General features: G+C 34.0%; 2 protein-coding genes and 1 long non-coding RNA gene across 6 annotated transcripts; 2 read left to right on the top strand and 1 right to left on the bottom strand.

The window, feature by feature from the left end:
- Positions 1-264: 264 nt before the first annotated feature.
- LOC100748126 (mitochondrial glutamate carrier 1) lies at positions 265-7227 on the top strand. Of its 3 annotated transcripts, XM_033320212.1 has the most exons (9): positions 265-502; positions 2885-3059; positions 3667-3733; positions 3933-4067; positions 4186-4335; positions 4709-4845; positions 6105-6290; positions 6366-6516; positions 6879-7227. In XM_033320212.1, exons 3-9 carry the CDS (start codon positions 3693-3695, stop codon positions 7015-7017), a joined length of 939 nt encoding a protein of 312 aa, XP_033176103.1. In that variant the 5' UTR covers positions 265-502; positions 2885-3059; positions 3667-3692; the 3' UTR covers positions 7018-7227. The 3 variants fall into 3 exon arrangements, with proteins under 3 accessions (XP_033176103.1, XP_003488730.1, XP_012239801.1); XM_003488682.4 differs by lacking the exon at positions 2885-3059 and having other exon boundaries at positions 266-502; XM_012384378.3 differs by lacking the exon at positions 2885-3059 and having other exon boundaries at positions 267-502; positions 3968-4067.
- A 1560-nt stretch (positions 7228-8787) lies between these two features.
- On the bottom strand, positions 8788-19344 carry LOC100748005 (tight junction protein ZO-1). 2 transcript variants are annotated; one of them, XM_003488681.4, is made up of 17 exons: positions 18084-19344; positions 17291-17460; positions 16341-16543; positions 15717-16148; positions 15368-15428; positions 15135-15285; positions 14889-15040; positions 14480-14774; positions 14206-14377; positions 13880-14105; positions 13585-13759; positions 11302-11511; positions 10774-11118; positions 10410-10645; positions 9659-9848; positions 9164-9576; positions 8788-9048 (listed from the first exon to the last, which is right to left on the bottom strand). In XM_003488681.4, exons 1-17 carry the CDS (start codon positions 18291-18293, stop codon positions 9045-9047), a joined length of 3645 nt encoding a protein of 1214 aa, XP_003488729.2. In that variant the 5' UTR covers positions 18294-19344; the 3' UTR covers positions 8788-9044. The 2 variants fall into 2 exon arrangements, with proteins under 2 accessions (XP_003488729.2, XP_033176102.1); XM_033320211.1 differs by lacking the exons at positions 16341-16543; positions 18084-19344 and having other exon boundaries at positions 17291-17429.
- Positions 16058-16597, top strand: LOC117151527. The gene is made up of 2 exons (XR_004461523.1): positions 16058-16202; positions 16410-16597. It is a non-coding gene; the product is annotated as an uncharacterized LOC117151527 (long non-coding RNA).
- Positions 19345-22215: the final 2871 nt, after the last annotated feature.

The raw sequence follows: 22215 nt of genomic DNA, 5'->3' as shown, positions 1-22215 counted from the left end.
ACTTTGCCTGTACCATCTGAAACACCCTAATACTGAAACACCCTGTACATTTAATTATACGTCAAACAATGAGATTCATTTCTATTCAAGTTATAGTCCAAATTAAGTATCTAGTACAAATACATTTCAATTGATTGGCAAATATATTTATCAATAATTGCTTTAATTTATATTATTTAAACATTTAAACGAAGACTATCGTCGCTCATAAATATTCCCTCTCTTTCTTTCGTTGATACAGGCCACTGCGATTGGTGCGTAACTTGTGACGTAAGTGAACGACGGTTCCACCCGTGGTCCGTGGTCCGTGGTCCTCTTTTATCTCTTCAGATCCTCGGTGAAAACGAAATCTCCCGGGTATCATGCTAGTCACACTGCCTGTTTGAGATTGAGCTTCCTACGTCATCTCTACTATCGCTCTCGATGATAAGAATTGCTTTTTGTCAACGAAATTCTGTGAGCGACCACTACCACGACCACGATCACTCTCCATTTTCAATCGGTGAGTATGTCTTCTGCTGAATTTCCGGTTGGCTGTCATTCCAAAATTTTACCAACTACCTGAAAAATATGACTTGCCAATACCAATTTAACTATTCACATTTGTATTGTTTTACGCTTTTTACTGTTTATTGTTAACATTAACATTGATCGGTAGACTTCTGTCAGGATATTCGAAGAAATTGAATTTTCGAGGATTCGTGATTAAAGATCTTTGTTTGATTGAAAAGCCGTTTTCCGTGAAATGTTAGCGGCTGAAAATAATAGCGAGATAGTCTGTGAAGGAAGTTGTTGAAGTATTTTTTCTAAATTAAAATCTAACCTTTCTAGTATATGGTTTCAGGTGGTATGGTCGTTACCTAACCTACTTTATTGCTTCTTCCATATTTAACGTTTAATTGTTTATGTATATAGATATCCATCGTTTAATGCTCAACTGATAATACTTAACTGATGCGTATATAATCGATAGATTATCGATTCTCGTGCTTAAGATATCGCTTATAGCTTCTTTACAGATATATACCTACTTATTTTCTTATTAATATTTTACTTTCCATTCATATATTTGCTCGTGAGGCGATATTACGTTGTCTGTTAACATTGTCATTTACGTTGAAATAAAGTTATACAGATTTAGACATATTAATTTCATCGCGGGATATCGTTATGTATGTATACGTCGTGTACATATGCTTTCACATGTATATAAGTTTTTAGTTATCTACAATAAGATTTAGCGAATATGTATCTGTGCATAATGCAATTCTGCACTTGCAATTGTGCACATATCAATTCGTTATATAATGATTCCTTTATCTTTTTTGTTATACTACTAACGTTCAAGGTTGAACGATAACATTCAGAGATGCAGAAGCTCAAATTAGTCTATAACACAAATTGTTTTCCGTCTTTCAAAAACGTTACTATCAGACTGCGGATATTTATGGAAATTAATATTTCTATAAACATTATTAAAGGAATGGAATCTACACAGAAATTGTTTTATCTATTAAGTATTAATAACAAGTATTGTATTTTAGATATTTTATATATTTTCGCATTTCATGTGCATCCTGAATATTTTTGCATCTTCCAATTTCCCATAAATATATAAAAATCCGCGGTTTAGCGATTATTTAAAATAATGCGAAAAGAGTTTATATGATTGAAATGGATCGAAATGAACGGATTTATATGATTGAATAGAATTTATAATATTTGTGTGAGACTGCAAAGTGTGAGAAGTTTTAAAATATGTAGTTAGTAAATCAATCGCAGAGTTGTACGCAAATTGAAATTTCCTTGAAACTTCATGGAGTTTGAAATATCAAACCATTATTACTTTAGTTACCGAAGTTGCCAACATATTTAGGGTAAACATGACGAGCAAAAATTGTTAGTAAAATCAGTACATTTGTGACATCAATTTGTGTATTTTCACTTTATAACATAGGCTTTAATCATGTAGGTAATTTAAAAGAAAAAAAAAGAAAAGAAAAAGAAAAAAGAAAGAGAGAGAGAGAGAGAGAGAGAACGAAAAGAAAAAAATCTCGGTTTATGTATTCAGTGAAACCGACCTCGTAGAGTTCGTCGCGATGACGGAATTCATTGAAGAGAAATCGATCGACACTTGTGTCGAAACCCCTCGAATTGTAACGCATCGAAAATCGCTGAAAACGTTGAAAGGCTTGAGTAGGATTATTTTACAACTTGCTGATTGCTCGATTTTCGTCTAAAGAGTGAAACTCGAAGAAAGAAATTTAAAAGGAAACCTTATTTACGAACATGGTTACAGGGTGTCCCAGCAATCGTGGTACAGTCGACAATAATGCTGGTTCTGTGTGAAAAAACAAATTAAAAATATAGAATAAACGCTTTTTCATACGACGCTTCGTTTTCAAGAAAATCGAGTTTGAAAATTTGTCAAGTATGCTTAAACTTGACTAATCGCAGGTTAGATGCGTGTAAACAATCAGCAGATGATTATTCTATGTATACGAGAAAATAAGATAAAAATGCAAGTTAAGAACTGACCTAGTATACGCGCGCAATAAATTTTCAGATTTATTTTTCTTGAAAACGAAATATTTTATGAATAAATTTTATTGTATATTTTCGACTTCTTTCTTCGCGTAAAATCATCCTATCGTCGATTGTACCACGATTGCTGGGACACCCAGTATGTTTTTAGATATGTATACTGAATTAAAATAAACGTTTTTAAAAGTCATGCAACGTTAAAGTTATTGTTTCTTCATGTATTATCACCTTTTTTTATTCAGAAAACTTAACTTAAATCTTTAACTCAATATAACAGAGAAAGTGTAATTTGCCATACATATTTACTAGTCTCTCATAATATTCGAATGGTCGTTGCTAGTCAAACTGATGGTTACGACGCGACGTCTGCTGGAAGCTCTGGCTTTCGTAAGAAATCAATGATGTGTCCAGGTCATATTTCTCGCCGAGAAATGGTAGTTGAAAGTGGCAATGTTGCCAGTATAAGAAGGACCATTTGCATCCATAGTTGTGCACGTGTCATTATACATATGCGTGTAAGTTGTATGTACAGAAAACTTTTCGTAATCCTTAGAACCTAATGACGAACGGATACTTTCCATATGCTTATTTATATTACAATATTATTTTAATACAATAATTTTATCCATCATGATGAAAATATAACTTTGCCGTTACGTACATTGATTGCTGTTAATTGAAAGTTTATATAAGATACAGTATATGTGTATGCAAATCTAAATTTGATATCGATAATGCATTTAATTGGAAGAAAAAAGATCAAGAAGTTTCTTATTTTATTGTAAGTTTTTAGAAGAAGATAATTACCAACGAAAAATTGCATAACGAAGAACAATATTTTATTAAAAGAAATATTTACCTACATGCAATGAATATTGAATAAAAATACAAATAGAATCAGTGATCAAGAAATTAAGATATATGATCAACTTTAGAATAATCCCTGTTCAAGACATTTTCAAATTTTCGTATTAATTTTTTACCGCTTTAAAAATATAATCCACTGTCTTTATCCAAAAATAATTATAATACATAGAATGTAGTCGTGTTGCATAATTTTGTATACAGTAACAAGTGTATATAATCATTATCGTATATTTACCACATGTAATTTTGTAACAGGAAGGAAATTATAAATTATAGTTTCAATGGAAAAGGACAGCGTGAAAAAAGTTCCAGATCAATTTAAGTAAGTAATCCGTTCGATGCAAGAAAAACATAACTAACAAATATATCTGATTCTCACCGTAACGATGTTATGGCACAAGCGTGTACAAATTTACGCTTAATCAACGATTAATAAATTACCAGTATATTTGTGTGTGTGTGCGCGCGCGCGCACACACACACACACACACATATATATATATGTCGCAAATAAATTTTAGACTTCTTCCAAAAATTATAAATGGCGGGATCGCAGGTATCATCGGTGTCTCTGTGGTATTCCCACTGGACTTGGTTAAAACACGATTACAGAATCAAGTTATTGGCCCTAGTGGCGAACGAATGTACAAATCAATGTAAGTGATTACAGCTTCCGATAAATCTTTAAGAAAATAGGATAATCACATTGAGTCAACTTGTACAAAATAAAATGTAATGGTTTTTCTAATTAATCATAAAGATGATATATTTCAGGTTTGACTGCTTTAAGAAGACTTACATTGCTGAAGGCTACTTTGGCATGTATAAAGGATCTGGTGTGAACATTCTTTTAATCACACCAGAAAAGGCAATCAAACTCACTGCCAACGATACATTTCGTTATTACTTATCTACAGGGCCTGGGTATGTTATTCTTCCAATAACAATTAAGTGTTAAGCAAAGATGTGCATACTATTAAGAATAGTACTACATACATACGCTGGTATGTATAATAGCGATGTCTATAACCTATATTGATCGATCGATATTGATACCGACATTGACATTCATATCTCGATATAATGTCGATATAGGGTATATTCATGACTATATATACATGTATACATATACATATGTGCGTATGCGCACGCACGCACGCACGCACGCGTGTGTGTGTTTAATGTACATTAATACTAATCTAATATTAATGTTGATAATTATACAGAGATAACAATGTTGGTAGTTAAAGTACAGCTAATAGCAGTGATAGTTAAAATCTATCGATTTTCTGCACAGACAGAAACTGCCACTAGAACGTGAAATGCTTGCCGGTGGATTAGCTGGAGCATGTCAAATTATCGTCACAACACCGATGGAACTACTGAAAATCCAAATGCAAGATGCTGGACGAGTAGCGGCAGCGGCAAAGGAAGGTAAATTTTGTAAAATATTCGCAATTAATTAGAAACCAAATTATTTACAAAAAACCTTATTTTACAATTAGGCTAAAACGATTTTGAAAACATTGAACGAGCACAATTATTAATAATTTGAAAGTAATTCTTTCACAGAGCACGTAAAGTATTTTACATTCTATTTACGTTAACGTATATCACAAATTTCTCAAGTACATTCAAGTACTGAAACGTGGAATGAATTGCGATCTAGATTTGGTTTCGGGAAATTTGATTTCGTTCGATTCGTATTTTTTACAGCTACACGACGTCCGCGATAGCCGATAAAAATTTCAGGACGGGAAGATTTAATTGCAGACGGATGGCAACGTATCAAATATGGACCGGTAAACGGTTTGAGAGGAATGCGTTTGTTTCAAGATTAGAATAGAAATGTTGTTATTGTTAACGCACTCTCCAGGATCAAATTTTGATTTTTGGAACTCTGACTTGTTCTATGAAAAATGTTTTCCTTGAGGAAGAAATTTAATACCTTTTACAAAATTCTTTTACAAAATAGATATATTTTTTTTTAATTTTTCTACTTCCTAACATAAAACATCATGTGTCTTCACAAGCAGTGTTCTTCTCTTAAAATGAAATTGTTAATTAATCCGTCTACTCCAACCTGGTGTTTTTCACCATTAAGTTTCTCTTGTCCATTTTTTAAGATTTAATTCTTTATGTTATGCCTGATTTATCGAGGTGTGTCTCCCTCCTTCGTGTCAAAGGTTCTCTTTGTGTGTACTGGTTATTCACCTTTTACGATATAAAATATAAAACTAACAACTGACCGGAATTCATTAACGCATTCGTTGTTACTGGCGCATAACGTTACATAGATTTAATTATCGTCGTAATACTGCTGACGTAATCATTGCAGTTTGCTTTTGTGCAGTCTGATAAAAAGAACGACAAATGGAACAGTATGGCCGTATTTTAATGGCAGCGAATGCGTTAGTTATGTTTATGATTTTAGTAGCGTTATTTGTATAAAAAAGTACTGTATTAAAAAATCCGTTATACCTAAAATAAGCATAGCATAATTTTCAAATTTAACGTTAAAATTTCTTAAACGTACAATTCTTTCTTAAAGATACAACATTTCTAAGATTTAAGTTTTCAATTACAATGATTGATGGGACACAATTAATAGCAAAATGTCGACGATTATTTGTTACTTATTATTTATGTGGCAGGATTAATTTATGGCGTGTAAATACGAATAATTATTACAGCTGGGAAAGTTGTACCAAAGGTGTCGGCTTTATCATTAACGAAAGATTTATTGCGGAAAAGAGGCATTTTGGGACTTTATCAAGGTACTGGTGCAACAGCGCTTAGAGATGTCACATTTTCTATTATTTACTTCCCACTATTCGCTAGACTGAACGATGTTGGGCCAAAGAGAGAGGATGGTTCCTGTAAGTTTCGATCTCATTCTGAACATTTATTTATAGTTCAAAGATTTAATTAACATTTTTTGTTTCATCGGCTAGCCGTATTTTGGTGTTCGTTTTTGTCTGGCTGTATCGCTGGTTCTATAGCTGCATTATCAGTGAATCCGTTTGACGTAGTCAAAACAAGATTGCAAGTAATCAAAAAGGCACCCGGTGAACCAACATACGATGGTGTACTGGACTGCATAACGTGAGTGTGACATTCGTATAAAATTATAATCATCTTAATTATCCCGTTGACATAATAATCTTTTCACGCTAATGTTTCTTGTGTGCGTTATCTTTCCTCAACCAAAAAATTATTACGGTTGACCAAAAAATATTCAGTTCCGAATGTGGTGAAAATATCGTAATCTCGAATAACTGAAAATCAAATTAATAAGAAACGGATATAATGTTTCATGTTCAATTGTATGACAGATAACTATACCAATTAGTTAATGCCAATGCGTTAATAAAAAAGATAATAGAAAAATATTAATATTTTGGATAATTTTAGAAAATTGTGTAAAAATACTGAAATAGTATAATTAATATTTATCCATTTCGTAGTAAAACATTGAAGAACGAAGGTCCAACTGCATTCTTCAAAGGTGGAGCGTGCAGAATGATCGTGATAGCACCCCTTTTCGGGATTGCACAAACCATTTACTACCTCGGCGTCGCAGAATGGCTATTGGGTCTTAAATGAACATCGCCCTCTTCTTCTTCTGTGTCGTCTTAGAATACTCTGGGATTAAACTGACAATAACTGGCGCGTAATAGATGTATGTTCGCTTAATACGGTTCGCTAGTTGCTGAGTAAGTGAGTTGTTCTTTTCTTAATTACTTGAGAACCTTGGTTATCGGATGCGCGCAAAATGTATTTAATGTTTATTTGATAAATTATCGACGTACAGAAGTGTCTTTTTTTATTTTTGATATTTATGTATTATTATAATAGTTTTTTTAATTGCAATTACTTTTAATTTTGTTTGTCTTTTTTCTCTTTTTTTTTTTTTTTTTTGAAGATTTCATAGTGCAATAAAGCTTTCAAAATAAAATGGAGTTGTAAATAAAATGAAAACCTCTCTAAGGTTTAAAACTTAACAAAATATCAAAAATTACACAGCATTTCAATAGTAATCTCATGAATTTATTTCTATGTGTTTTTGTGATTGTCTCTTCAGATAATCAAGGTTCTGGTGAGCTATTGCGAAGGCTAGGTCACCGTTTATAAATGATAACGTTGATTTTGACTTAATATTATTATTGAATGGGAATGAAATTCGTAATGTGCGATCGAATTCGCTTATTTCCACTATTGACGAACTAATTATAAATCTTAGGATTCTATTATTCCCATCTTACCTATCCCTCGTATGAATTACTTCTTCAACAACCAGTGTTTCCAACTTTCTTTATATACTTTTTTATTTCACATTTTAGTTTTTTATAACATTTACAATAAGTTATTAAGGTATCTGCAAAGTAAGATAGACGATTATTTTTACATCTTATTTTTATTTTATATATAAATGGAACGCGAATATGTCTGCGGAAAAATTTATAAACATAAAGTATGACATACCTAAGCACGTATTATACATCATATCGTTAATAAATATCGCGAAAAAATCGACTAAATTATTTATGTTGTATATATTATGTTGGGTAATGATGGGAACACTGGTATAGTCTACCGTGATAACAAGAGCTTACATTTTGTAAGAGATTACATAATTTCATTTGTGAATTCTAGTTAATGCTGTCGTCAGATCATTGCTATATCTTTAAGAATCAAATAATAGGAAATAACTCTTAATTGGTATGATTATAAAATATAAAAATCACGCATCAAGGAATGCATAGTTTTGTTGTATTTTAAATTTTGTAAATTAATGTTTTGTTTTAATGTATGTTTTAAATTAAAGTTTAACATATTGTTATTCTATGTTCTGTTAACATAATTATACGATTATCATAAACATAGCTAACTTATTAAAGAACCTCAAGTCGTTTTAATTTATGTTGTTTGAAATATTTCTATACTTATTTCTATCTTTTATAATTATTTATCTTCAGATGCATTTATAGATTTGTATCTGTTTAAAATATTTATTAAATATCACAACAATTGAGAGTTAAATTGTTCTTCCGTTTTCCTTCTTAGGAAATTTTGTGGAGAGATACTAGAAGAAATTTCCCAAATATGGGGATTTATTGTCAATTTTACTAGTAAAAGAAATTCTAGATATATAATAAAAATATTCATGTTATCGATGTATATTGACATTGTACAGAAGTAAATCTTGGCGGTTCTTCAAAAATATTCCTAAGGAAATTTATTTTTTTGCATAAGTTGTTCAAGCACAAATTTCTCTCCCATAAAAGACGAGAGAAATGTGATTTTGTTTCATTAGTACAATTTTTATTAAAAATGTTATTTAACGGTTGTTTTTTGCAAGGACTTTATTATATGTTGTTTCTTTTTTTTTTTTATTATTAAAATCGTATATACAAAGTGAAAGTGAAAAAAGGACGAGATAGATTCAATTTCCTAGTTATTTATTAATCCTTCCTGTGAGATCTTCTTTCTCATTATGTATATTCGTTGTCATTTATAGGTTTATCACGACGTACAAATATTCATGTTCTCTATCATTAATGTCAAGTTAACAAGACTACTAATTGTAATCTTTTCTTTTTCATTAAAAAAATTATAAATCTTTGCACTTGTTAACTGTAATAAGAAAAAGATTTTCTGTATTAGTTTTTTTTTTTCAAACGACTGACAGTTTGAACGTTGTAATATATGAAAGAAGATATAAATGAAACGTAACAAATTTAAGTTTTACCTCGCGTTGTAATGGTGTACAGGTTTGCGATAAAGTTCAAAAGCGCTTCCTCTCTGTTCCCTGCTTCCAGCGAGATCTAGTCCACTCGGTTCCCGATTATGTCCTGGACTGGTTGGGAAACTTTGTCCAGGTGCATTGTGTCCATTGTTGACGACGTACCCGTTGTGATTAACACTGTTTCTATTATGTGAAAGACCGAGGCTTAACTGACTGGCACTGTTACTATGACTATGAGTCGACATTGGCGGGCTACAATGCGCATGCGTATGACTCAAACTGTGATTGTGCGCAGGCGTAGATAGGTGGCTTAAATTGTGATGTGAATTTCCGAGATTTGAATCATGTCGATTTGGTGGTGGTATGTTGTAATAATACTGTCCACTATTTCGTTGGACATTATTGATGCCTTCTACCTAAAATCAAAATTTCTTATTTTAATGTTTTTTCTTAACGTTTATATACGAGAACAGCCTTTCGTAAAAATACTTCACTTACATGAGAAGTAGCAATGGAATAACTCTTTGAATGTTGATGAGTATTATTTACTTCATTTCCGTTATTTTCTGTTTGAGTCAAACTCGTTTGTGGTGGCCTATAGTTTTTTGGTTTCGGAGGGGGTATTGGCTTGTAGGATCCTCCAGGTTTATTTTGCGGTAACGTTATCGACTTGTAATCAGTTGTGCGGCTACAATATACGAAGCAAAATATTCTAGCGTACAGATACGAAGCAAAATATTCTAGCGATAGATACTGGATAAATAATAATAAAGATCATGAAAAACAAAAATAAGATATCTAAGGCGAGAAATATTTAATCTATAAAATAAAAGCTAGAAATCCAATATATAAAATAAATGAATGGTCTTAATAATAGCAGCCTTAATAACAGTGTAGTGCATTCAAATTCCAAAATGAAGTTTTTTAAGAATAATTGTACGATCTTTTGTATAGTAAATGACGATTAAAATTATACGAATGCCCGTGTATCTAGCTAGTATCTATGAAATATAGGATAATAAAAGGTACAATGAAATGAATTCAGACTAGCGTATCTCGACTAGAAATATAGATTCTACAGGCTTTCCTCAATGGTCGAGGTTTTCGTGCCATCATTCTAGAATTCAAAGACGAACAGTAAACAGATATAGCTTAAGAATTCGAACATTTTCATATACGAGCTTTCCTCCGTAGAATAACGAGCTATGCGTTTAATTAAATCCCGATCCCACCTATAATAAAAACATACCTGTATTTGGCATAATCAGTTCGTGGTTGGGAATCGTGATTTGGAATTGGTTGCGCAGTTGATCTAGTGAATCTGTAAGGATCGTGTGGTCTTGCCGGTCCACCACTGCTTTTTAAGTCGTCTGGGACATTGGGACCCAATCGACCGGTTGACGTACTTAAACCCGGTACTCCATAACTGGTATTTCCATTTGTATTATTATAGGAATCATAAGAAGACATGCTATCGTAGCTTCCCTATGAACACGTAGTGAAACATTAAAATCAGCACAATAATTTTTACTAAATTATCACTCGATGATAACCCAATGTTGTTGATAATATGGCTGTTCATTGATAATATAATGACATTAAGCCATTCTTACCGCTTTTGGTTGGGCTCTTTCGAGAGATGATGTGGCATTAGCTTTATGAGGTGTTGCATTTATATAATTTGCAACGTCCAATACCGAGTCCGTCTTATTTAGCAACCGTTCTTGCGCAGACCTCCCGATAGTGTTTCTTTGCTGTTGACTACTCGGCTTTGCATTACGATCCACTCTTGGAGGTAAATCAGGAGGACTATGATGAGAAGAAGATCGTGGCTCGAATGAACCACCTAAATATTCTGGTGATCCTGATTGATTGCTAACTTGTCCTGATAATGAAAATCCGTATTTTCCATCTCCCATTCCCCCTTGTGATCTTCTTTTTGGTTGTTCGAAGGATTGCTAGAGAAAGACAGATAGAGTGCTTTAGATTTTATTTATGATGGTTAAAATATCTAGTATTATATCTATATCTATAGTATAATTGTAAATTCATTAATTCACAAGGAATTTATACTCGATTCAGGATTATTCAATATTTTATAAAAGTAATCGTTATTTGATTAATATAATTGAATTTTTCACCTGGTAAGTGGTCGAATATGGAGGAGGTGCAGCAATGTCGTCTTGCGTAGCGATGCTTGGATCGGAGCTGCTTTTCAATCTAGACGGTGCACCCAAAGCACCCGGCAAAGCTGGTGCCGGACTAAGTTCCAAGTCACTCTCCGGAGAGGAAGCATAGGAGAGGCGAGAAGTCATCGGGAATAGGAAGTCATCCGAGAGTGCTTCTTCCGGCTATCATCGCAGGACACAGAGGACAACACGTTACAGAGGTTTATGCTCTATTCAACCCTTTCAGACCTTTACGCTTGTAATATCATAAAACATTGATCATCCACCGTCGTTGAATAAAGAATTGTTCAGTTCGTTAAAAACTAATCGGACGTTCCAATGAAATTAACTATAAACTGTAAACAAAGTTGAGGTAAAAATATTGTATCGCGGCAGTGATGTCTGAAAGGGTTGAAATACAAACGGAAAACAAATACTTGCCATTCGGTTAAGCTTAATTTCTGAAACTCAGTTAAGGTACTTTGAAGATTACAGAGCAAATTAGAATCAAATCGATTTATGCGTAAATATGAAATAAAATGTTCCTAATTAAAAAATATTTTTATATCTCGATCATTTTTTAGTTTGTCCGAGGACAATGAAACGTTCGATAATTACTCAGCTTAGAAGGACTCGCATGACAAAGTCAAGACAAAATATACCATAGAACATTTTGTTAGTTTTGCAAGATGCAGGATGAATGGTGAAAAAAATTCTTATAAAACGGTTTTAATTATATATTTCAATATATTATATGTGTATCTATCTATCTATCTATCTATCTACCTATATATATATATATATATATATATATATATATATATATATTTATTTATTTATTTATTTATTTATTTATTCGACAATATACTCTTAATTCTTGACCTAAATTGCATTTCTAATCATGCAACTTGAAATTTGCAGAGAATCTTTCCGATTATTTCTTGATAAAAAGTTTTTTTTTTTTTTTAAATATAATTAGCATTACCCTTTCAGCGCTTTAAGTTTGTACATACTGATTTTTTATTAGAAAAACAAAACTATTTCTGTACTGTTCGTATAGTTTCTTTCAAAAGGTGGTACATTACATTTCACTATAACATATATATTTAATTTTGTCAATAATAAAGTAAGGAGTTTTTAAAGTTACATTAATTATATCATTCAACGAGATTATGGACGAGATTTGTGCATTCGTCGTAACGTCGCAATTTAGATACATGTTTTTAGTAAGTAAAGCAGAAAATTACAAAATATTCTTTTTTCCATTCTGACTAGCTTCCAAATACATAGTTACAAAAGTTTCGATAATATACTGTGAGATTATTTCATTTGAACTTAATATGATTTCCGCTAAAGCTATGAACATTCAGCCATGCAAATTAAATTGAACATAAGATATAAGGTGCCTCGAATATCTTAAAATATAACAACGCCAACGCGTTGTCTTCAATACAGAACTATATTAAGAAATCTTTCATGGATTATGATAATAAATTCGATTTGATTGAACGATATATATAAATATATTTTGTAATTGTAAAAGCAAATTGCACTTAATGTGCAAAACTAAATTTTTTATTTAGAAATTTGAAAGAAATTCAAAATTTTTGTTAATACGTAAAATAAAATATTTCAAATGTTCAAGAGAACAGTAACATAGATAATTCTTTTGAAGGCGATAATCAAGACACCTAACTAGGAAAAGCGGGATTTAAATATAGCCGAAAAATTGCTCACGGACAACATCAGAAGTTAAAGACGGATAAGAAGGTAATGAAAATAACTTGTCCGTGTGATATGTGTCATTTTCGTTTACGTCGTGATATATGGTTTCCTTCGAAATCGGCGGGGGTACAGGAGGAGGAGGTAATTCGCGAGGGTTAGCGGACGAATAACATGGCTCCCACGTCATGTGTCGACCATATGACGGCTATAATAAATTATTATAAAATAACTTCACCAACGGAATTCCATTCATTCTCATCAGTAGAGATTTCGTCATTCGTACGATGTTGAAATTTAAATACCCCTATTTTACTTTTACGCAAATAAGGATCTTATCTGATCATTCATCTATCGATGTAAACATTAGACTATAAATTAAAACAAGTAATTTGAGAGAAAATCACTCTAATCGGTCTTGATTATTTTAATTAGTTGTTTAAAACCAGGTCGTGCTATTTGTTGTATCGAGCAAAAAAAAAAAAAGGAAAAAAAAGAAGAAAGAAACGTTAGGAAAGGTAAAAACGTTCTTACCTTAGTTTGACTCATCCAAAGTAGTCCTTGTTGTTGTCGGTCGATCAGTTCTCTTAATTTTCGATACCAAGCTTCCGGTGTGGTTAATGTAATGACCGCGCTGAATATATGGCCCCAAATTTTATCTAATTTTTGACACTGCTCCAGAAGCTTTTTACTACTTTTATGCGCCGATCTGAAATCAAAATCCGAGATTGTCTAATTATGCGTCTGAAAAACATATAACACGTATAACACATATAATATATATGTGTCGGAAAAACAACATCAATATATTTGTTCGATAGATACTTACTTAGGAATTCCGGCACGCATCTCCTTGATAATTTGTTTCGTTTCAGCTTTCAGAAAAATGACTATAGGATAGAATTGCGCGTAATTCAATCGATCCACTGCGTTTGGAGTGATGTCCAATAAAGCATGTTTTCCTCGATCCATCACTTCTCTGATAGCACTAAGTCGAATGATACCCGATGACTTTGTATTCTTTCCAATGTTATCATCTAACTGATTTTCCATTTCTATGAACGAACGAACGAACGAACGAACGAACGAACGAACGAACGTTTAGATTATTATTCGATTAATTTTAAGGTGAATTAAAAAAATTTTGCTACTCACGCGGAGACGTGAATTTATCAGGAAAGTCTTTCAACAACTTTTCTCTAGCTAGATCTGCGACAGGACCAAATAATACTACGGGTCTGACAAATCCTGGGTGCCTTAAGATTACTCTTTCATACGCTGGAAATTTGCTAACACTGTCTGAAAATACTACATCGTCCCAATGATCCTGAAAATGATAAACAATAGAAAAAATATACATCATTATGATAACTGATTATACGAATAAATTATGCCAGGAGTTTTATCAAGTAGATAAAAAGAAACATACTCTGCCAAGAGATTTAGAACGTCTATGACTGCTTCGTCTTCTCCTAAAGAAACTACCTCTGCTTTCACTGGCACTCATTTCCTTCTTGGTTGCATTGAATTGCGCCGTTGCTAGTTCTTCGGCTCGTGCTTTATTTGGAATTATTCCTTTTTGTACTTCCTGATTATTCCTACCAATACGAAACACCTGCCACGAGCCGACAACACCGTTGTGCAGCGTGTCTACAACGTGAAACACATCTCCGCTACGAAAACTCATTTCACCTTTTTGCGGTTGTTCGTAATGGAAATGAGTTCTGCAATATGATACGAGATTTCTCGTGAAATATACATCTTTAAATGTATATCGATTTGAACGATATATTAGTCTTTTAAAATTCTATTTAAATTCTATTTGAATTAGTACGTACTTTATGTGAAAAGAATCGCCCTTTCCAGATGCTACTACTTGATCGTATTCCTGTCGTCGGTGTTGAACGATCAAATCAATTTGTTCTTGGAGGCTAAGTAAGAAAAGGACAGCCTCTTCTCTTGTTACTCCTTTCATGTCCATATCGTTTATCTACGATAACATAGATCAGAGTTGTACACTTTGCTGCTTTCATACACAATGTGAATTTTGTTCATTTTAAAACGAGATCGATAAAACACTTTACTTTTAAAATCTTATCTCCAGGTTGTAAACCCTGAAGAGACGCCGGGCTTCCTGCTTGAACGGCTGTCACGAAAACGCCAGTTTCGTTTCCGCCACTTAATCTTACGCCCACTGATCCCTCTTTTTGGAAAGTAATAAATCGAGGATCGGGCCTAAAAATTAATCGATATTAATTAATATGCGACAAATCTTTCGTAATAGTCGATGGTAGTGGCAATAAAAGATACATCTTACATTGGAAGCTTGTTCCTAGATAGATCTTCATCGTACAATTGTCTCCTTGTGCTGTAATAATCTAAAAGAGAATATAGACGTTGCACTTTCAATTGATTGACATTTCAATTTTTAATTATTACATTCTAATATATTTAATTCGTGTACAAGTATAGTTAATTCAGATGCAAGTATTTCGAAATAAACAAAATACGTTTTCTTATATACGTGATTTCGTATTCGAAATAGAAACGTTAATTCTAAAACGTGATAAACGTAAAACGTCATAACGTTGTTCGTTTTACGAGATGTTTTACGAGATTTCGTATTTTTGAAAATCATAAATAGAGCACAAGAGCAGAAATCGTACCTTCTGGTCTAGGAGGCGGTGGCCTGGGAGGGTCTACCGTAGGTGTCGCAGGAAGATCCAATTGACTGAGAGATACATCCATCAATGGCCCTCTTGCACGACCTCTAGGAACAAGATTGCTCTTGTCCTCTATCGGTTGTCTCGTTGGAGGTGGAACGTACAAGTTCTGGCTACTGTAACTCGTCGTACCAGAAACATATTCACCAGTTTCGCTCTTTGCCTGTTGTTGAACGTGACAGCAGGAATTGTCTCGAGTTACCACGATCGACAATCTATCTTTGCACTGATCCATCAATTTCTTGGCTTCCTTTAAGGTCATGTTATCCGTAGCCACGCTGCCGATTCGCGTTAAAACGTCTCCCGGTTTCACCCCTGTGTTATCTCGAGTTACTTCTTTCACGTAAAGACGACAGCCAAGAACAATCCCGAAATCTGTAGAAAAATACATATTTAGATCGATCGATAAACGAAAGATCGATAAAAAAGGTAATTAAATTTAATTCTTAAATTCCAAATGTTGATTATAATATTTTAGAATTTAAGAAAATTTCAATTTAGTCACCGGCGTCTTTAGATCGGTGTTATTGGAACATATTATGGATAAAAAAAGTATGTTTTATCTACCATCTTTTTTATTATTTCTCGTTAAAGTCAACCGATGACTCTGAAGAGTGGAATTTCCTATACTTCCAGAAGTATTCGACGAAGCTCTACGCTTAACAACTAAAAGAACCGTCGATCCGGAATCCCTGAGAACACGAATTGCTGCTCCATAATCGGCGCCCTCTAACGATATTCCATTGGCAGATATTATGCGATCATTTACTCTAGAAAATGATAATTTCGCGTGTTGGCATTACAATAAATATTTGTAATTTCTATACTGTTCATTGCTGTCTGATAGAAGTCGATCAATTTTGAATTACAATCTTATACAAATATCGATATATCAAATATTTTAGATATTAGAGCACTAAAATAAAATACGAAACGACAATTGTATCAAATTAATAAATATATTCATTATATATATATATATATATATGTATATATATATATATATACACATATATATGTAGACACACACACACACACACACACACACACACACACACACACACACACACACACACACACACACACACACACACACACACACACACACACACACACACACACACACACACACACACACACACACACACACACACACACACACACACACACACACACACACACACACACACACACACACACACACACACACACACACACACACACACACACACACACACACACACACACACACACACACACACACACACACACACACACACACACACACACACACACACACACACACACACACACACACACACACACACACACACACACACACACACACACACACACACACACACACACACACACACACACACACACACACACACACACACACACACACACACACACACACACACACACACACACACACACACACACACACACACACACACACACACACACACACACACACACACACACACACACAAAATCTCCGTAAATGTTCTTACTGCAATTTTCCTTCGGCTGGTCCAGCTTTCAAGACATCAGAAATCGCGATAGCAGGATCGCCGTTAGTGAAATGAGGATTATCCCGACCACCAGAAACAGCAATACCGAATCCGTAACCCGGAACTCTGGTAACAGTAACATGATGAACCTCCCATGCTCTGTCGCCGTTCTGAAAAATTTTCGTATAAAAATAAGTTGGAAAAAAACTCAGTGTATTTTAATCTACAATGAGAAACTCGCTATCGTGCTTTCATATCTTATTCGTTTTACGATAACGAATTTTGTACATTGTTTCGAGAATACCATAGGCATATCGAAGAGTCTTTCCCTTTTCTATTTCCGCTCCCTCCGCCCCACCTTATAAAATTTCAATGAATTTAGTTTCTCGTGGACAGATAGCGAGAAATCGAAAAAAAAGAAAAAGAAAGAAACAAGCGGAGTAAGTACATAATTGGATGAAAATTCTAGGGGTTCGCGTTAACAAGATTCTTCTTCTACTTAACACACATTTAACTCGAACCAAATCCAGGATCACGTTTTATTTCGAATTCGTAACGTGGTTCGGTGTAACAGAACCCAGGTTTTACATAAATTGCAATATTCGATTTAATTTTCAACAAAATTTCGTTTTAAGACATTTGTATAAAAATCCTTGTATTTATCGTAGAATTTTAATAATAATAATTATAACGAGAAGAAATATTTTCAAATTTTGTATTTATCTCTGTAAAACAAAGACAATGATATTTTTGAAACACTTTCATTTATTCGTGCATGATTGTTAATTCGCACCTGTGCATCGGTTCCAACCGAAGTATTGTGAAGAATACCGTGTGTCGTGGAAGACGAATTTTGGGGATTAGCCGAATTTCCGACACCCACGTTGCTATCGTTTCTATCCATTCTCGTGCCCTGAGGAATTTCGTCTTGAAAATTCGGTGTCTTTCCGTTTAACACCTCTGAACAACCATCTTGACTACACGTGCATTCTTTTTTATCCATATACTCTTTCTTTTAAGCTAAAGCTGCATCATTGTTCTACAAAACTTTGATCAAAAATGTTTACGTGCCTAAACTCGCCTCAATTTCAACACTCTTTATCATCGTTTTTACTTAATTCCCTTATCGGTGCAACAATGGAAATCGATATATTCATTTTGGAAAATTGTCTTTCACGATATTCTCACGAAGCTTCTTCTTTCTTTTTTTCTTTTTTTTTTTTTGCAAATTTTCTCCTTAAAGATTCGATTAAACTTTTCCAATTGCTTCGCGTATATTTCTTTCTCCGTCTTTCTTCGTAAAACTTGCCTTATGGAAAAATTCCTCCCACGGATTTCGTAACAACTAAATTTTCCTAAAAACTTATTTTTGGATTCTTTCGCTATAGAAATCTATTTTCCTTCGACCTTAAATCTCTTAATTTTTCCCCTCCTATTCGATTTGAACTTTATTTTTAAAAAGTTGGTCATAAATTAATTAGCGTTTCTAGTTAGCTACACAAATGACGGGGGTATGCGTCTTCTCGGAGGAATTTTCCGACGCATAGGCGTCCCAACTGTCCCAAGCAGTGGCGTGAAAACAGCCAATCCCACGTGCATCCCAGATATATCCAACGTGGCTTTTTGCGTTTTTTCTTTTCTTTTTTTCTTTCCCTCTTATCCTACTAGATACTCTCTCTCTCTCTCTCTGTTCTATTGTACAAGTATTCTACGATATTCTACGCTCTATACCATAGGATCGCACGACCTCATTTCCAATAAAAGAGTTTCCCCAATTGCGTTGCGTACCGTGCACGATGAGCGCAACACGCGGACAATTCAAAGCAACGCGTAGTTATGGAATTCCATTTTCCTTTCGGGCGATCAGACCTTCACTTTCCTCATCGTTCTAATTCCATATTTTACACGCCAACGTTTCTTCGTTGATCTTGAACGTTTCGTCTCTCGACTAACCGAATTCGATCTCAACGACTAATCGCCTTTTCTTTTCTCTTTCTTTTTTGTTTCATACGCCCCAAATTGTTTTATCTTACATTCAACGGTATAGGTTTCTATCGTTTCAGAATATTCTTCATATTTGAAGCTTGTTTCGTAGCGTTCGAAGATTTTTGTATTTGGTTTCGTGTCGACCACGAAATTTTTTCTCTCGGCATAAATTAATTACGTTTTCTTTTTGCTTTTGGTTTCACTGAAAATTTCGTTGTTTAGAAGAGGTTAGAATCGCAAGATTTCCTTCTTGATATTTCTTGATATTTCTTGATATTCCGTTCTCTCTTCGGCAATTTCATTGGCGGTCTTTCATAAAAATCGCACAAAGGGACTTCTAATCTATTTACTTAGCTTTTTCGCACGTTTGCTGACTGCACTGCGAGTCTATATCTTTCACCAGTGTCCATTATCTTCTATCGCACAACGCTGTAAATTTATAAAATTCATATATAAAACAAGGGAACAGGCTCATTTCGCGTTAGAAATTTTACTGAATTTTCGTTCCTCTCGTTTCTCTTAATGTTTAATCTCGTTGAAAAAAAAGGATAAAACTTCTCGTTAAAAATAGCAGCTACTTTCCCTAAATCGATTACAGTATAGGATGATTTGATTAATTTTACCTATATTCTTATATTATTCTAGATTTACTTTTAGTTTCAATTTATAAATAGCTTTTAACCTAGGCTAAACTTTTAACCAAAGATATATTTTATCGTAAATTATCATTTTATTTAGAGATTCGTAAAAAGCTGAAATAACGAAGGTGTTGCGTCGAACACCACTTGTTGCTCGGAAAAACGAGGAACGAGGTTGGAAGATTCTATATCGAAAAAGTTCCGGTGCTTCCACTACCATTGAAACTTCCATTTTCCAAACTCGATTTACAAAGGAGAAGTTCGAACTGCTATAAACGTACAGACTCTTGGCAAACGAGAACCTTTGAGGGAAAAGGTATCTTGCTGCGTTCGAAAAATCAGCACCACGTTGTCAGCGGAGAACGAATTCCAATCATCCGAGTCACCCTCGGCCAATGAAAAGAACGACTCTATGAGAAAAAATTTTCAGAAAGCAAGGAAGCACCGCAACTTCCGCATCGTTCACTCCACCAGTAATGTTTTACTAGAGATTCGCTCTTTCGAGACGAGATTTCTCAAACCACTATAAACATTCATCTACTCTTTAATTAGAGTACATTAATTAGAGTACTTACTACAAGTTACCATTCGATCGATTATCTATATTAGAGGATCGAAGAAACGTGAAAAATTCGTTTCAGAGCGTTGTAGAAAAATTAGTAGAATAATTGTTTAAAATTCCTTAGTAATTATCGAATAAAGCAAATAAGAAACAAGAAACGAGTTGCATTAGAAAATAAACTTTAGGTTTTATAGTTGATATTCTTATTTCAGTCCAAAATGAATTTCTTTGTGCTACAGAAACCTCGTGAGATAATCTACGATATATTTATAGGGGATACAACGAAATACGTATATTCATAAATAATATAGGAAAAACGAAACTGAGAAACTCTATCTGTTTTTGCATCAGACAATAAGATAAGAATCTTTCGAAATGATTTTCGGGACAGAAACGAAACAAACCGTAACATCCGAAATAAAACATCTCACAATTCCAACCAGACGAATCGTTGTCCGCCGAAAAACGGAAGCTCAGAAATCCCACGGTGTGTTTTAGACCAGAAAATCCGAGATCCACCTATCGGTACTTGAAATTGCAGCGGCACAATTTTTCTTACACATCCAGCGATGTTCCATCCATAAAATGTACACTTAAAAGCTTCACCAGCAACACTTGCACGATCACTGAGTTCACTTCAGACCACTCGAAACGGAGACGAAAGTCGGTATATACACGAGCAAAAGTTGTAGCAGCTTAGGGCGGCTGTACGCATATCGGGAAGTCGAGAAATTCTTGGGCCGAAGATCGGCTCGTATAGTTTGGAGCGTGGCTTGGTTAAAGCAGGCGGCAGGTCGACGCAAATCGGATGAGAAACGGGCTTGGCGGCTGCGGGGAGGAGTACGAAGCCTGCTTGAGTGAACGTGTCGCGGACAGTGGGAAATGGTAGGGGCACCACGGACCTACGCTAGAGGACCCGGAGAATAGTAGGGAGCGCGCAGCATGCGCGTGCCTGCGCACCGGTTTTCGGCTTCACTAGTGATGGGCCCGATCTCGAGGCATCAACGTGTATCCAGTATTTGGATTTATCGTTTTAATAGTAAACATAGATCATGGATTTTTACATAAATTCATATTTTTTTTAAATATAATTTAAAACTTAGGACCCCGGTAGAAAATTCTTTCACCTACCAACTATTATAGAAAGCATTGTGCTTTGAATGTTCTATGTGCTTTTTCATTTTAGTGTATTTCTAAGAAAGACAGGTGTATCTGTAAAAGAAAACGTGAAGTTTCGTTCCCACCCTAACCTTAATTCAAATTCTTCGGACTAAAGATTTTTCAGTACAAACGATACATAATGTTTCAATACTTTGTATCATACACGATCTTTCAGTAGCGAACTGTTAACAAACACCCAAGTTACTAGAAACATCGTAAACTAAGCGTTCGTATATGTATATTCATTATTGTTGATTATTTCACCATATGTTCGAATGGTATCGTTATGTTTGTAGAAAGTTGTAATGAAAGACGTCAACATAGTATGATATTTACCTCTTAAGTGGTAGCGAATGTACGTACGCATAATACTCATACGTACACATAATATATATACACTGCAGAGCCAATATACGTGTATCAAGTTTAAGGATTCAATTTAAACATTTATGTCCACATTCTATATCTGCGCATATCGTATGTTATTGTGTCACACACAATTACTTACGAACAATGTTTATACTAGTTCAATGAATTAGAAGAAAGGTGACCTTAGTTATTTGTCGATTTTAAAATAT

Source organism: Bombus impatiens, unplaced genomic scaffold (assembly GCF_000188095.3).
Source record: "Bombus impatiens unplaced genomic scaffold, BIMP_2.2 scf_0259, whole genome shotgun sequence".
NCBI lineage: Eukaryota > Metazoa > Arthropoda > Insecta > Hymenoptera > Apidae > Bombus > Bombus impatiens.
Note: the sequence above shows the minus strand (reverse complement) of the source record. Positions and strands in the feature narration are given on the sequence as shown.

What these genes read in the sequence shown, in the direction of transcription:
- LOC100748126 (XM_033320212.1), top strand. Translation starts at nt 3,693, where the DNA reads ATGGAAAAGGACAGCGTGAAAAAAGTTCCAGATCAATTTAA. An exon ending in TACTTATCTACAGGGCCTGG is followed by an intron (nt 4,336 to 4,708) that starts GTATGTTATTCT and finishes TTTTCTGCACAG; the next exon opens with ACAGAAACTGCCACTAGAAC. An exon ending in GGTGTACTGGACTGCATAAC is followed by an intron (nt 6,517 to 6,878) that starts GTGAGTGTGACA and finishes TCCATTTCGTAG; the next exon opens with TAAAACATTGAAGAACGAAG.
- LOC100748005 (XM_003488681.4), bottom strand. Translation starts at nt 18,293, where the DNA reads ATGGATAAAAAAGAATGCACGTGTAGTCAAGATGGTTGTTCAGAGGTG. An exon ending in CGGTTGGAACCGATGCACAG is followed by an intron (nt 17,461 to 18,083) that starts GTGCGAATTAAC and finishes AAAATTTTTCAG; the next exon opens with AACGGCGACAGAGCATGGGA. An exon ending in GAGAAATAATAAAAAAGATG is followed by an intron (nt 16,149 to 16,340) that starts GTAGATAAAACA and finishes ATTTTTCTACAG; the next exon opens with ATTTCGGGATTGTTCTTGGC.